Genomic DNA, 15711 nt, shown 5'->3' with positions numbered 1-15711 from the left:
CTGTAACCATTCATTGTTTTAGCTACCAGCCCTAATCAACTTGGTTGCTCTTCTCTGCCATTTTTTAGTGTCTCAACATCTTTTTTATAGTGTGGTGACCAAAACTGGATACAGTATTCTAGGTGTGGTCTTAGTACCTCACTTGATCTTGATTGTATCCCTCTACTAATGCAATTTAGGATTGCATTGGCTTCTCATCCAACACCATTGATTAATAAGACCCGTTATCACAGCGGTCCCCAATCTTTCAGGCTGTGTGGACCGTGGCAGCAGTGGGGAGAAGAGGATGGTTTTGCGTGCATGCACGCTATTTGTGCAGATGGAGCTTTGCACACTCACCTGTTGGCTTGCATGGTCCGGTTCCCAATGGGCCACAGACCGAGAGGCTTTGTCCACCCCTGCCTTATCATCCTAGTTACTCTTCTCTGTGCTCTTTCTGCATTTTTTTGCCCCGTGGTGACCAGACCTGGACTCAGTACTCCACGTGTGGCCTCGCTTGTGTGGCTCGAGAGGGCTAGCCCTTCTGCTTGTGTGATCTGCTTTTCTTTTAACGATAAATTCAGCCCCATCCTGTTGAATCTGTTTGGCTGCTCCCAGGAATTTCATCCCAGTGATGTATTTAAAAGCCCGTTTGACCTCGCTTCCGATCTCCCCCTCAAAGCATCAGTGTAAATATATGTAGAGAATAAAAATCCCTGTTGCATTATTGCTCTCCAAACATAACCTCACAGTTTAACAACAAATGCAGAGGGATGTTATAAATAAATACGCTGCTAGGTACATTAGCCCGCAGGATGAGCAGAAATGAGACAGGCTTTGCATAAACGTTGAAAAAAAGCCACTAATGGGATCTGAGATTGGTGGTTCATGCCATGAGTGGCAAAGAACCGTACACTGGTAAAGCCACATGTGGCATATTGTGTCCAGTTGTGGTCACCACAGTACAAAAAAGATGTTGACATTCTAGAAAGTGTGCAAAGGTGATACAATACAATAGCAGAGTTGGAAGGGACCTTGGAGGTCTTCTAGCCCAACCCCCTGCCTAGGCAGGAAACCCCATACCTTTTCAGACAAATGGCTATCCAACATCTTCTTAAAGACTTCCAGTGTTGGGGCATTCACAATTTCTGGATGCAACTTCTGTTCCACTGATTCATTGTTCCCACTGTCAGGAAGTTTCTCCTCAGTTCTAAGTTGCTTCTCTCCTTGATTAGTTTCCACCCATTGCTTCTTGTTCTACCCTCAGGTGCCTTAGGGAATAGTTTGACTCCCTCTCCTTTGGGGCAGCCCCTGAGATATTGGAACACTGCTATAATGTCTCTCCTAATCCTTCTTTCTATTAAACTGGACATACCCAGCTCCTGCAACCGTTTTTCATATGTTTTAGCCTCCAGTCCCCTAATCATCTTTGTTGCTCTTCTCTGCACTCTCTCCAGAGTCTAAAGGGGCTGGAGGCCAAAACCTATTTTAAAAAATGGTGGCAGGAACTGGTTATGTCTAGTCTAACGAAGAGAAGGACTAGGGGTGACATGATAGCAGTTTTCCAACATTTGAAAAGGGGATCAACGTATTCTCCAAAGCACCTGAGGGGCAGGTAAGAAGCAATGGATGGAAGCTCATCAAAGAGATATCCAACCTAGATTTAAGAAGGAATTTCTTGACAGCTGGAACAATTAATCAGTGGATTGACTTCTCTCCAGAGGTTGTGGATGTTACATCACTGGAGGTGTCAAGAAGAGACTGGACAGCCATTTAGAATCCATTAGAGCTGGAAGGGACCTTGGAGGTCTTCTAGTTGAACCCCCTGCTCAAGCAGTAGACTCTGTACCAGTGATGGCTGACCTTTTTCTCCTTGTGTGCCAAAAATGCACGCACAGGAACAAAAACGCCTATGTGCATGCCCACACTCTTAATGCAATGCACCCCACGCATGCACGTATGATCCCCTCAGTCCCCACGCATGTGCGCACGATCCCCCCCTATGCATGCGCACATGTCTCTCACATGCGTGGCAGAGACCCCAAAATCGGCTGGCCGTCGGGAGTCACAGGCATGTATGCATGGTGGGACTGAGCTGGGTGACGGCTCGTGTGCCTGGAGAGGGCTCCTCCTGCCACCTGTGGCACCCTTGCCATAGGTTCGCCATCACGGCTCTATACCATTTGAGACAAGCGGCTGTCCAGCCTCTTCTTAAAAACCTCCAGTGTTTGGGCACACACAACTTCTGGAGGCAAGCAGTTCCACTGGTTAACTGACCTCACCGTTGGGAATTTTCTCCTTAACTCCAGGTTGCTTCTCTCCTTGATTAATTTCCATCCCTTGCTTCTTGTCCTGCCTTCTGGCGCTTCATAAAATAGGTTGACCTCCTCTTCTTTGTGTCGCCCTCTCAAATATTGCAATATCTCATTTGTCCAGAATGGCATTAGGGCAGTGGTTCTCAACCTTCCCAATGCCGCGACCCTTTAATACAGTTCCTCATGTTGTGGTGACTCCCCAACCATAAAATTGGTGTCTCGGTTCCTAAGACCATCGAAAATATGTGTTTTCCGATGGTCTTAGGCGAGCCCTGTGAAAGGGTTGTTTGACCACCAAAGGGGTCCCGACTCACAGGTTGAGAACCACTGCATTAGGGTCTCCTGCTTGAGTGGTGGGTTGGACTAGAAGACCTCCGAGGTCCCTTCCAACTCCGTTACTCTGTACTGTTTGTGATATTTTCCTTTGAGGTTGGTACCAAAAGGCTCACATCGCTTTTATGAAAGGAAGGAAGGAAGGAGGGAGGGAAGGAGGGAGAGAGGAAGGAAGGAAGGAAGGAAGGAAGGAGGGAGGGAGGGAAGGAGGGAGAGAGGAAGGAAGGAGGGAGGGAGGGAAGGAGGGAGAGAGGAAGGAAGGAAGGAGGGAGGGAAGGAGGGAGAGAGGAAGGAAGGAAGGAAGGAGGGAGGGAAGGAGGGAGAGAGGAAGGAAGGAGGGAGGGAAGGAGGGAGAGAGGAAGGAAGGAAGGAGGGAGGGAGGGAGGGAGGGAAGGAGGGAGAGAGGAAGGAAGGAGGGAGGGAGGGAAGGAGGGAGAGAGGAAGGAAGGAGGGAGGGAAGGAGGGAGAGAGGAAGGAAGGAAGGAAGGAGGGAGGGAAGGAGGGAGAGAGGAAGGAAGGAGGGAGGGAAGGAGGGAGAGAGGAAGGAAGGAAGGAGGGAGGGAAGGAGGGAGAGAGGAAGGAAGGAGGGAGGGAGGGAAGGAGGGAGAGAGGAAGGAAGGAAGGAGGGAGGGAAGGAGGGAGAGAGGAAGGAAGGAAGGAAGGAGGGAGGGAAGGAGGGAGAGAGGAAGGAAGGAGGGAGGGAAGGAGGGAGAGAGGAAGGAAGGAGGGAGGGAGGGAGGAAGGGAGGAAGGAAGGAAAGAAGAAAGAAAGAATGAAAGAGAAAGAAAGAAAGAAAGTTTGTGCAGTCTCTTGCCATGACACCCCAGACCAAAGGTGAGGATGAGAGCGCATATGGTATCTGAATTATCCTGTCCTTGGCTCACTTCATCCGTTGTTTGTTGTTCAGTAGTTGAGGATCGGTTCATTTCAGACATGAAGGCTTATCTTCAATTCCTCCCAGGAGTTCACTTACTCTGGAGATGAATAGGAAGGAGGACCACGGCCGCCTGGCTTCACTCCAACCTACACATTTATAATGCATGGTTGGAGAACGGCCTCCGTGTGTGTGTGTGTGTGTGTGTGTGTGTGCACCGTTGGTAGATACACATACATAAAAGCCCCTTTCATGCTGTACACGCCGTCCACATGGACTCTGGACCAGCGGGCCCTCCCTCTACACATGTTCACCATGTGTCCTCCGAAGGCCTCCTAGCAGGAAGCGAGAGGACCACATTTTATGGTGAAGAACCTTTCAGTGGACTTCAGTTGGCCCACCAGCCAACCGCCGGTCCTTTGATCTAGGGAACGTCAAGAGGGTGGGCTGGAAAGCATTGAAAGACAACAAATTTAGGGGGTGTAAGGGTGGCTGGCTCTCAAATTAAGAACTCCATGAATGGGTTGTACACGCCTCATTTTCTTCCAGAACTTGGGAGTCTAGAGGGTTTTGATCCGTGCTGCGCCGCAGGATTTCACTGCAGAGAGCGATAAAGAATTCTGCAGGGGTTTTCCCCCCCCAGCTCCCAAAGAACAGAAGATTTGAGCAACCCACAAATTCCCACCTTATCCTTTAAGATTTAAATTAGGGCTGTCCAACCTTGGCACCTTCAAGACTTGTGGACTTCAACTCCCAGAATTCATGTCTGGCTGGGGAATTCTGGGAGATGAAGCCCCCACACATCTTAAAATAGCCAAGGGGGAGGAACGCTGCACTGATAGAATCCTTTACGGAGCAGTGGCGAAATTGTGGCATCACTGGAGGATGTTAAGCTTGGCAGTTTATTTATTTATTACATTTTTACACTGCCCGTCTTCTCTATAAGGTGGCTCTGAGCGGGTGAGTGCCCAGCCGTTTTATTGATACTGATACAATTCGTTGGGCTACCCTGTGAAGTAAAAACGGGCCACATATTGTTCTCCACCTTCAATTATTTGTAATATCTATCTGTCTGTCTATTTATCTGTCCGGCTACTTTCTGCCTCTAAGAACATGTTTCTCCACTTCTCCTTTGGGGAAATAGTCTATCCTGCCTCTTTTTAATATTAAGACTAAAGAATAATTTAATCTGGGGAGGGGTCTGTGCAGTGGTGGGTTTTAATTTTTTTTAGAACCTCTTCTGTAGGTGTGGCCTGCTTTGTGGGAGTGGCTTGCTGGCCATGCGACCGGGTGGTAGTGGCTTGCCAGCCATGTGATTGGGTGGGCGTGGCCAACTTGTAAAATGTGGTGAAACTCACTTAACAACGCTCTTGCTTAGCAACCAAAATGTTAGCTCAGAAACTCTGGCATTTGAAGCACACAAGTCTTAAAGCTGTCAAGTTACAAGACCCTTGCACCCTTAACCCTTTAGGAAAAAAAAACCCAGGGGTGCTCAAACTTGACAGCTTTAAGACTTGTGGACTTCAACTCCCAGAATTCCTCCTCCAGTCATGTTGGCTCAGGAACTCTGGCATTGAAGTGTGCAAGTCTTAAAGCTGTCAAGTTACAAGACCCTTGCACCCCTAAGCCTTTAGGAAAAAAAACCCCAGGGGTGTTCAAACTTGACAGCTTTAAGACTTGTGGACTTCAACTCCCAGAATTCCTCCTCTTGCTCTTCATCTTGATGATATGCGGACGGGCGGGGGGAGGGAGCTGGAACCGGTTCTAAATGGCACTGTAGATTTGTGGAACTTCTTCTATAGAAGAGGTTACAACTGGCAGGAACCCACCCCTGTTTTAAGCCGAAGATAGGTTTAGATAGGACTCTTAGAGACGGGCGGGGCGATTGGTGAGTGGTGGGCGGGGCAAGCGTGGTGCGGAGGGGCGGGGGGAGAAAGCTGGAACCGGTTCTAAACGGCACTGTAGATTTATGGAACCTCTTCTATAGAAGAGGTGAGAACTGGCAGGAACCCACCCCTGGATGTGTGTCTTCCTACAAAACTAACCTGGATCTTCCAATACTTTGGCATTGGTTGCTATGAAAACCCATTTATCTTGGATGGGGTTAACTTTAAAATGTTTCATTGTTGCTTCTTTAGACTTTTCATTGAGTTAAGTAATTTAGACCTGAGCTACTTGAAGTGGTGCACATGTAGACTGGGTGAAACCAGGCTTAATAGCAGTAATTATGAGAGGGATCTTGGAGCCTTAGTGGACAACCAGCTAAATAGGAGCCAGCCGTGTGCAGCGGCAGCCAAAAAAGCCAATGCAATCCTAAATTGCATTAACAGAGGGATACAATCAAGATCAAGGGAGGTACTAAGACCACTCTATAAAGCCTTAGTAAGGCCACACCTAGAGTACGGCATCCAGTTTTGGTCACCACACTATAGAAAAGAGATTGAGACTCTAGAAAGAGGGCAGAGAAGAGCAACCAGGATGATGAGGGGCCTGGAGGCTAAAATATACGATGAATGGTTGCAGGAACTGGGCATGGCTAGTCTAGAGAAGAGAAGGACCAGGGGAGACAGGATAGCAGTCTTCCAATATTTGAGGGGCTGCCACAGAGAGGAGGTGGCCAAGCTAATTTCCAAGGCACCTGGTGGTCAGACAATGGATGGAAACTGACCAAGGAGAGATTCAACCTGGAAATAGGATACATTTTCTGACAGTGAGAACCATCAACCGATGGAACAGAAGTTCACTTCAGAAGTTGTGCCTTGGACTTTATTTATTTATTTATTTGTTTGTTTGTTTGTTTGTTTGTTTATTTATTTATTTATTTATTTATTTATTTATTTATTTATTTATTTATTTATTTATTTATTTAAACTTATTAGTCGCCCCCTCTCCCCACAGGGACTCGGGGCGATGTACACAAGCAACAGTCAGCACAGTGTCGTACAGAGGAGGTAAAAAATAAATAAATAATTACAATACTGAAAAAGGTTAAAACCCCAATAACATTAATAGTTTAAAAACTAAAATTAACAATTAAATATGACCTAGGGGTGGAAAAGTTGTCGAGTTATGCCAGGCCGGCTAGCCGAAACAGGTGGGTCTTCAGTTTACTGCGGAAGGAGCGGAGATCGGTTGTTGTTCTAATGTCTGGGGGGAGGTCGTTCCAAAGGGTAGGGCCCGCCACAGAGAAGGACCTACTCCTGGGCACCGCCCTCTGACAATCTCTAGAGGACGGCACCCGGAGGAGACCCTCTCTGTGTGAGCGAATGGGCCGCAGGGATGTATGGGGCAGGACACGATCCCGCAGGTAACTAGGCCCTATGCCATGGAGCGCTTTGAAGATGGTAACTAACACCTTGAAGCGCACCCCTACCGGGAAGCCAGTGCAGCTCGCGCAGGAGCGGTGTTATATGGGAGAACCTCGATCTCCCCATAATTACCCGCGCGGCTGCATTCTGGACCAACTGCAGTCTCCGGGTGCACCTCAAGGGGAGCCCCATGTAGAGAGAATTACAGTAGTCCAGGCGAGACGTCACCAGCGCGTGAGTGACTGTGTGCAGGGCCTCCCGGTCCAAAAGGGGTCGCAATTGGCGCACCAGGCGAACCTGGTGGAACGTCTCCCTCGCCACGGCTGCCACATGATCTTCCATAGCCAGCCGGGCATCAAGGAGGACGCCCAAATTGCGTGCCCGTTCCACCGGGGCTAATTGTTCATCCCCGATGGCCAGCGATGGAATGTGCTGGTTGTACCGGGGTGCCGGAAGCCACAGCCACTCTGTCTTGGAGGGGTTGAGCCTGAGCCTGAGCCTGTTGTCACCCATCCAGACCCGCACGGCTTCCAGACAACGGGACATCACTTCAACAGCCTCGTTGGGGTGGAAATATACAGCTGAGTGTCATCAGCGTACAGATGATATCTCACCCCAAAACCACGGATGATCTCGCCCAGCGGTTTCATATATGTGTTGAACAGGAGAGGCGAGAGGATCGACCCCTGTGGGACCCCACAAGTAAGGGGCCTCGGGGTCGACCTCTGCTCCCCTGTCAACACACATTGCGTCCGGCCAGAGAGGTAGGAGCGGAACCACCGCAATACGGTGCCCCCGATCCCCAACCCTTCCAGACGGCGCAATAGGACAACGGGACAATCACTTCAACAGCCTACAAGGTCCCTTCCAACTCTGTTAATTTGAAAATCTGGTTTTGTCTGTCCATAAAGGGGTAGGAAGGGACACAGTGGCTCAGTTGCTAAGACGCTGAGATGGTTGATCAGAAGGTTTGCAATTTGGCAGTTCGAATCCCTAGCGCCGTGTAACAGAGTGAGCTCCTGTTCCTTATCCCAGCTTCTGCCTACCTAGCAGTTTGAAAGCAGGTAAAAATGCAAGTAGAAATATAGGAACCACCTTTGGTGGGAAGGGAACAGCATTTGTGTCCCTTCGGCGTTGAGTCATGCCGGCCCCATGACCACGGAGACGTCTTCGGACAGCGCTGGCTCTTCGGCTTTGAAACGGAGATGAGCACCGCCCCCTAGAGTCGGGAATGACTAGCACTTATGTGCGAGGGGAACCTTTACCTTTAAAGGGGGGGAATGGGTTGCTTAAAAAAGCTTCATCTCTGAGATACATAGATTGTTAAATAAACAAAAATTTCTTGGTTTTGATAAGAAAACTATTGCAGGAAAGAATTAGCCAGTTTAGTCTCTTTAAGTATCCTTTCTGCCAGATTGGAGGATAGGTGATGTCTTATTACTTGATAAACCTGATTCCTTGTCATTCTTAGACTGTGTAGCACAGGCGGGATATTTTTGAAGCCACAAAAAAAGCAGAAATCCTCAAAGAGAATATTTGTAGCTCAGGGTTGAACTGTGGGGTCCTGGGTGCTCTCTAAACTTGGTGGTTTTCTTGCAGACGTTTCATTACCAAACTAGCTAACGTCATCAATGCCCTGATGTTACCTACTTTGGTCATGAAACATCTGCAAGAAAACCGCCGGGCTCAGAGAGTATCAAAGACCCCAGAAACATAAATCATGGACGAAGCTTTAAATTAAGAGTTTGAACCTTCAAACCAAGGGAAACTCCGTTGCCTGGGATTAAGCTGTAAGTCACGGATGAGGAAGCTGTGGTCGTTAGGACGATCCCAGGCTGCATCTGATATAATTCCCAACCATTTCCGCTACTAAAATGGGAATTAAGTTTAAGATCGTCTGAGTCACAGCTTCCTTCTTCTTTCTGTAAATATGACTCTTTCATTTCGTATGTAAACTTTCTAATCTGCAGGGATAAAACGTCCTGCAGACGCATCATGATAAATGCAAAACTATTTGATAATTAAAAAAACCCACACCCTTGGTCTTAATAAGCACGAAGCTGCTTAAAGCACAGAGAACATATCTTGTTGATGGGGCAAGCCAAGCGTAGTAATCTTGTCCAATATTGATTATTTCTTTTCAGTGTATTTCTTGCAGATATGGAGGTCTTTTTCTGCATGCCGATACTTATCTATTAGGGTGTATACCGTAGTCATCGACTTACAACAGTTTGATTTAGTGACCATTCACAGTTACAATGGCACTGACAAAAAAGTGTCTAAAGACTGCAGGGATTCACTTGACAACCGCGGGAAGAAAGGTCATAAAATGGGACAAGCCCTCACTTAACGAAATATTTCACTTAGCAATTTAAATATTGGGCTCAGTTGTGGTCATCAGTCAAGGACTACTTGTATTTCTACACACCTGGGGGCCCTTTTCTGTATTCTGACGCTTGTCTATTAGGGAGTGTATTTCAGCTGGCATTCCATCACTATTAAAAGAAAGGAAGAACGTTTGATGTGTGAATAGGATCTCTCGCCCTTCTCCAAGCCCATCTCAGTCTCGGGTCTTCCTTGCCACAAAGCCCATGTTCCTCTGTCAGGTCCAATACGTTTCCCATTTAAATGCTGGGAGAGTTTTAGGAGGGATGGATGGGTGGATGATGGATGGGTGGGTGGACGGACGGACAGACAGACAGACAGATAGGAAGATTGGTTGGTTGGATGGATGGATGGATAGATAGATAGGAAGATTGGTTGGATGGATGGATGGATAGAGAGACAGACAGACAGATAGGAAGATTGGTTGGTTGGATGGATGGATGGATAGATAGATAGGAAGATTGGTTGGATGGATGGATGGATAGACAGACAGACAGACAGACAGACAGACAGACAGACAGACAGACAGATAGGAAGATTGGTAGGATGGATGGATGGATGGATGGATGGATGGGTGGGTGGGTGGGTGGGTGGGTAGGTTGGTTGGATGGATGGATGGGTGGGTGGATGGATAGATAGATGATAGATAGATAGATGATAGATAGATAGATAGATAGATAGATAGATAGATAGATAGATAGATAGATGATAGATAGATAGATAGGAAGATTGGTTAGTTGGTTGCATGGATGGATAGATAGATAGATAGATAGATAGATAGATAGATAGATAGATAGATAGATAGATGATAGATAGATAGATAGATAGATAGATAGATATGTTGGTAGGATGGATGGATGGGTGGGTGGGTGGATGGATAGATAGATGATAGATAGATAGATAGATAGATAGATAGATAGATAGATAGATAGATAGATAGATAGATAGGTAGGGTAGATAGATGATAGATAGATAGATAGATAGATAGAGAGAGAGAGAGAGAGAGAGAGAGAGAAAGGTTGGTTGGATGGATGGATGGAAAGAGAGAGAGAGAGAGAGAGAAGTAGGTGAGAGGATGGTCGGATGGATGGATTAGATGGATTTGCATATGTAGTTAGGATGCACTGGTTAGAGTACAGTATTGCAGGCTAATTCTGCCAACTGCTGGCAGTTCCATCCTGACCAGCTGAAGGTTGACTCAGCCTTCCCTCCTTCCGAGGTGGGTAAAATGAGGACCCAGATTGTTGGGGGCAAGAGGCTGACTCTGTAAACCGCTTAGAGGGCGATGTAAAGTACTGTGAAGCGGTATATAAGTCTAAGGGCTATTGCAAATTGCTGTGTGTGTGTATACACGCACGCACACACACACACTGTATATTCATAATTTCTTTGTGGTGTGGCATGGCTTCGGAGAGTTTTAGGAGGAATTTTTACACACACACACACACACACACACACACACACTTCCTCTGTGTATCCATAATTCCTTTGGTGGTGTGGCCTGGCTTCAGAGCCTGTAGAATTGAGGCGCTATTTTGGCTTGGCAAAATCATCTCGGGCTCGCTTTATCGTCAAGGGAAGCATCTCCGTTTGCCTCTTTCAGGGTTTGGATGCCCTTTTCTCTTAAATAACCCGCTGTGGAAAAGCCATAACTGCCGGTGGCAGTGTTAACCGTGTCCCCGCTGCCTCTTTTGTCTACCCGGAAGGCTCCTTGATATCGTAGGACCCTTAAATTAAAAGAAAAAAGTAATAATCATAAGTATTTTCCAACAACGTATTTTCTTTTCGGCAAAGTTGTTTTGGCCATTGTAAGACTTTTCCCCACTGATGTCTGACTCCAAAGGCAGCTGATAACTGGCATACGGCCCTGGCCCCCTCTCTGCCTCCGACACAGAGCCCTCGTCCGAGCCTTCCCCAGACTCCAGGACTGGCCCAGGTTCCTCCCCAACCTCCTCACTGTCTGACTCTGCTGCCAGCTCTGCTGGCCATTGGTGGGCCACAACAGGTTGTAGCTTTTCCTCTCTAGCCCCCTTTGCAGAGTCTGTTGTTAAGTGAGCCATTTGTTAAGTGGGTTTTGTCCCCATTTTATGACCATTCTTGTCACAGTTGTTAAGTAAATCACTTCAGTTGGTGACTCCGTTGTTAAATGAATCTGGCTTCCCCGTTGACTTTGCTTGCAAAAGGGGATCACGTGACCCCAGGACACGGCAACCGTCAGAAATATGAGTCAGTTGACAAAGGCCTGGTTTTTGATCACATGATCCTGGGGATGTTGCAAAGGTCACAGCTGTGAAAAATGGTCATAATTCACTCCTTTCAGTGCTGTTGTAACTTCAATCACTAAATGAACCGTTGTAAGTTGAGGACTACCTCTGCATTAGTTGGAAGGGGCCTTAGAGATCATCAGATCCAATCCCCTCTTCAGCATTAAATGAACTACTGTAAGTCAAGGCCTACCTGTATAACTTTACTGATTATCAGGTTGTGGGCAGAAGTGCGTCAGCCTTGACAATAACCGAATAACAAAGTTGGAAGGGACCTTGGAGGTCTTCTAGTCCAACCCCCTGCCTAAGCAGGAAACCCTATACCGTTTCAGACAGATGGCTATCCAACATCTTTTTAAAGACTTCCAGTGTTGGGGCATTCACAACTTCTGGAGGCAACTTGTACCACTGATTCATTATTCTAACTCAGGAAGTTTCTCCTCAGTTCTAAGTTGCTTCTCTCCTTGATTAGTTTCCACCCATTGCTTCTTGTTCTACCCTCAGGTGCCTTGGAGAATAGTTTAACTCCCTCTTCTTTGTGGCAACCCCTGAGATATTGGAACATTGCTATCATGTCTCCCCTAGTCCTTCTTTTCATTAAACTAGACCTACCCAGTTCCAGCAATCGTCCTTTGTATGTTTTATCCCCCAGTTCCCTAATCATTTTTGCTGCTCTTCTCTGCACTCTTTCCAGAGTGGGGATGGAGGCAACACCTGGTATCAACCAATACTTTCAGGATACCGATGTATTTCATTGTGTGAGTCACACAATTGATGATGAGGGGACTGGAGGCTAAAACATAGGATGAACGGTTGCAGGAACTGGGCATGGCTAGTCTAGGGAAGAGAAGGACCAGAGGAGACAGGAGAGCAGTCTTCCAGTGTTTGAGGGGCTGCCACAGAGAGAGGAGGCGGTCAAGCTATTCTCTAAGACACTTGAAGGCCAGACAAGGAATGATGGATGGAAACGGACCAAGGAGAGATTCAACCTGGAAATAAGGAGGAATTTTCTGACAGAGAGAACAATCAACCCATGGAACAGAAGTTGCCTTCAGACTTTGTGGGAGCTTCATCACTGGAGGCTTTCAAGAAGAGACTGGACTGCCATCTGTCAGAAATGGTGTAGGGTCTTCTGCTTGGGGGGGGCGGTTGGACTAGATGACCTACAAGGTCCCTTCCAACTCTGTTAATCTGTTCAAAAAAAATTTCTAGACAGGCACTGAATCCATCAGAATATGAGGGCTCACGGAGGGAGACTTACGGCTTCATCATCCCCTCACTAATTTCTGAGTGCCATATTTTCCAAATCAAGTTATAGCTTCCCAGATTTGAACCTCTAAGAAACCTTCATTTATTTATTTATTTTCCGGAACGTTGGCTGGGAACGATTTGCCTGTTTTCGTGCAACTTCCTTCAGAAAAAAAGAAAAGAAAGAAAGTTCAAAGTCCTTCCCCCTTTGGGAAGAGGGGAATCTCCCCTCCCCTTTAATTTCAGACCACATCCAAAACTTGGGTTGGTGGGGGGAGAGATCTGTTGTTTTTGCTGGTGATGATTTACCTCTCGTTTCTCATGTTTTCTCGGGATTGAAAAAAAACCAGCAAGCATCGAATCCGTAGCTGGCCTGCTGTTAAAAACCAGCACCCAGAGCCAAATTCAGTTCCAAAAAATTACAGCAGGCTCCTGTGGGGTTTTTTTGTGTGGCAATTTGTGTTGCTGCAACAGCCGTGGGTTTTATTGCGCTGGGCCCCTGATTGAGCTAAAACCGATTTTTAAGCCCTTCTAAAGTTGTTCGGGTTGCTGGAGTCGGTATTGAAAATTGGCGTTAATAAAACTTTTGACCCCAAAGTTTAAATCTTAAACTTTTTGACCCCCTTCTGCTCTTAATTAATTTTTTAAAAATCCTTTTTTTCCTCCCACCCCCGGGGATTTTCTACACAGGAGGAAGGAAAGGTTCCCTAGGGAGAGCAGGTAGTCCTCAACTTACGACCACAATGGAGGCCAAAACTTAGGTTGCTGAGCGAAACATTTGTTAAGGGAGTTCTGCCCCATTCAGCAACTTTTCTTGTCGCTGTTGTTAAGTGTGTCACTGCAGTTGTTCAGTTAGGTTGTTAAGTGAATCTGGCTTCCCCAACTGACTTGGCTTGTCAGAAGGACGCAGAAGGGGATAACGTGACCCCAGGACACTGCAACCGTCATAAATATGAACCAGTAGCCAGGCGTCTGAATTTTGATCATGTGACTGTGGGGGACGCTGCAACGGTCGTAAGTGTGAAAAATGGCCCTAAGTCTCAGTGCCGTTGTATCTTTGATGGGTCACTAAATGGACCGTTGTAAGTCGAGGACTTCCTGTATCGATGCTGTATTCCTGCAACTCCATTCTGACTTTTGAAATTCCAGCAGCCGTTAGCTCCTTCTCTTTATCTTTTGCAAGAACTCTCCCATCCTTTTCATAGACAGGTAGTCCTCGACTTTCAACCATTCCTTTAGTGACCATTCAAAGCTACAGCGGCACTGAAAAACAAAGTGACTTATGCCCGTGTTTCACACGGACAGCCATTGCAGTGATCCCCAGGGTCACAGGGCCCAAATTCAGACGCTTGGCCACTGACATGTACTTATGACGGTGGAAGAGAAGTTTTTCTGAGTAGCAAGCTAGCAAGGGAGGGGATGCACCGATGTGTAGTGGATTCTAGCATGGATGATGATTACCCTAGTTGGTTAATGCAACGTCTGCAAGAAAACTACCAAACTCAGAGAGCACCAAGGACTCCACAATCTTCCTCTTCTTTCTCCCCTTCTCCTCCCTTCCCCTCTTTCTCTTTATTCCACACGTCTCCTTCTCTTCCACTTCAGCTCCCTCCCTTCTAGCACTGATGACGTTACCTAGTTGCGTAATGCAACATCTGCATGAAAACAACTATGCTAAGAGAGCCCCAAAGACCCCACAGTCTTCATCTTACCCCTCCTCTTTCTCTTCCTCCTCCTTTTCCTCCTCTCTTCCTCTTCCTCCTGCAGCAACATGCGAAGAACGGTTGCAGGAACTGGGGATGTCTAGTTTAATAGAAAGAAGGACCAGGGGGGACATGATAGCAGTCTTCCAATATCTCAGGGGTTGCCACAAAGAAGAAAGAGTCAAGCTATTCTCCAAGGCACCTGAGGGCAGGACAAGAAGCAATGGGTGGAAACTAATCAAGGAGAGAAGCAACTTAGAACTAAGGAGAAACTTCCTGACAGTCAGAACAATTAATCAGTGGAACAGAAGTTGCCTCCAGAAGTTGTGAATGCGCCAACACTGGAAGTCTTTAAGAAGATGTTGGATAGCCATTTGTCTGGAACGGTGTAGGGATTCCTGCCTAGGCAGGGGGTTGGACTAGAAGACCTCCAAGGTCCCTTCCAACTCTGCTATTGTATTGTATTGTATTGTATTCTATTCTATTCCTCCACTCCCTCCCTGTCCTTTTCCTCCTCCCCCTCTTCCCTTTCTTTTCCACTTCACAACCCCCTCCCTTCTAGCCCTGATGCTCCCTAACTGAGTAATGAAACATCTGCAAAAAACACACCAAACCAAGCTTAGGGATTCCCCCCCCCCCCCAGAACTCCTCATTTTAATCCTGAGCTACAAACATTCCTCTTTGATCGATTCGCCTTGGCGTTTGTACCTGCACCGCTTAACCCGTCCCGCCCTTCTTCCCTCTCCAGGTGCAAGACATCGCCTTCAGCCACGACTGCCGGTGGGTGTCGGTCAGCACCCTCCGAGGCACCTCCCACGTCTTCCCCATCAACCCCTATGGAGGGCAGCCCTGTGTACGGACTCACCTGTCCTCCCGCGTCGTCAACCGCATGAGCCGCTTCCAGAAGAGCGCGGGGCTGGAGGAGATCGAGCAAGAGCTGACCACCAAACAAGGAGGGCGCTGCAGTCCCGTGCCGGGCCTTTCCAGCAGCCCATCTGGCTCCCCTCTCCATGGTAAGCCTCCCTTGTGGAAGATTCGTTTGTTGGTCTGTTTAAATTTATATGGGCCTCCCACTCCTATAGATTCTGGGCGGCTTAAACCAGTGCAAACACAAAACAACGGCAATGACACGAAACAAAAACATACTACCCCCCAAAGACAGCCCAGATTAAAGCAATCAGGTGTCCGCACATCAACCAACAGAAGTTGTGAATGCTCCAACACTGGAGCTTAAAAACACCGTTTTTAAGAAGATGTTGGACAACCATTTGTCTGTAGTGGTGTAAGGTTTCCTGCCTAAGC

At 47.3% G+C, this 15711-nt stretch overlaps 1 protein-coding gene across 1 annotated transcript in view; it reads left to right on the top strand.

The window, feature by feature from the left end:
- The window catches only part of BCAS3 (BCAS3 microtubule associated cell migration factor), a 630880-nt gene that overhangs the window by 246150 nt on the left and 369019 nt on the right, over positions 1-15711 (top strand). Inside the window, exon 15 of the mRNA XM_081943945.1 lies at positions 15158-15422. Within this exon, the coding sequence (XP_081800071.1) occupies positions 15158-15422 (265 nt within the window). The remainder of the gene's footprint in view (positions 1-15157; positions 15423-15711) is intronic.

Source organism: Natrix helvetica, assembly GCF_964273705.1.
Source record: "Natrix helvetica genome assembly, chromosome: 2".
NCBI lineage: Eukaryota > Metazoa > Chordata > Lepidosauria > Squamata > Natricidae > Natrix > Natrix helvetica.
This window is presented reverse-complemented; position numbering and strand designations above follow the sequence as displayed.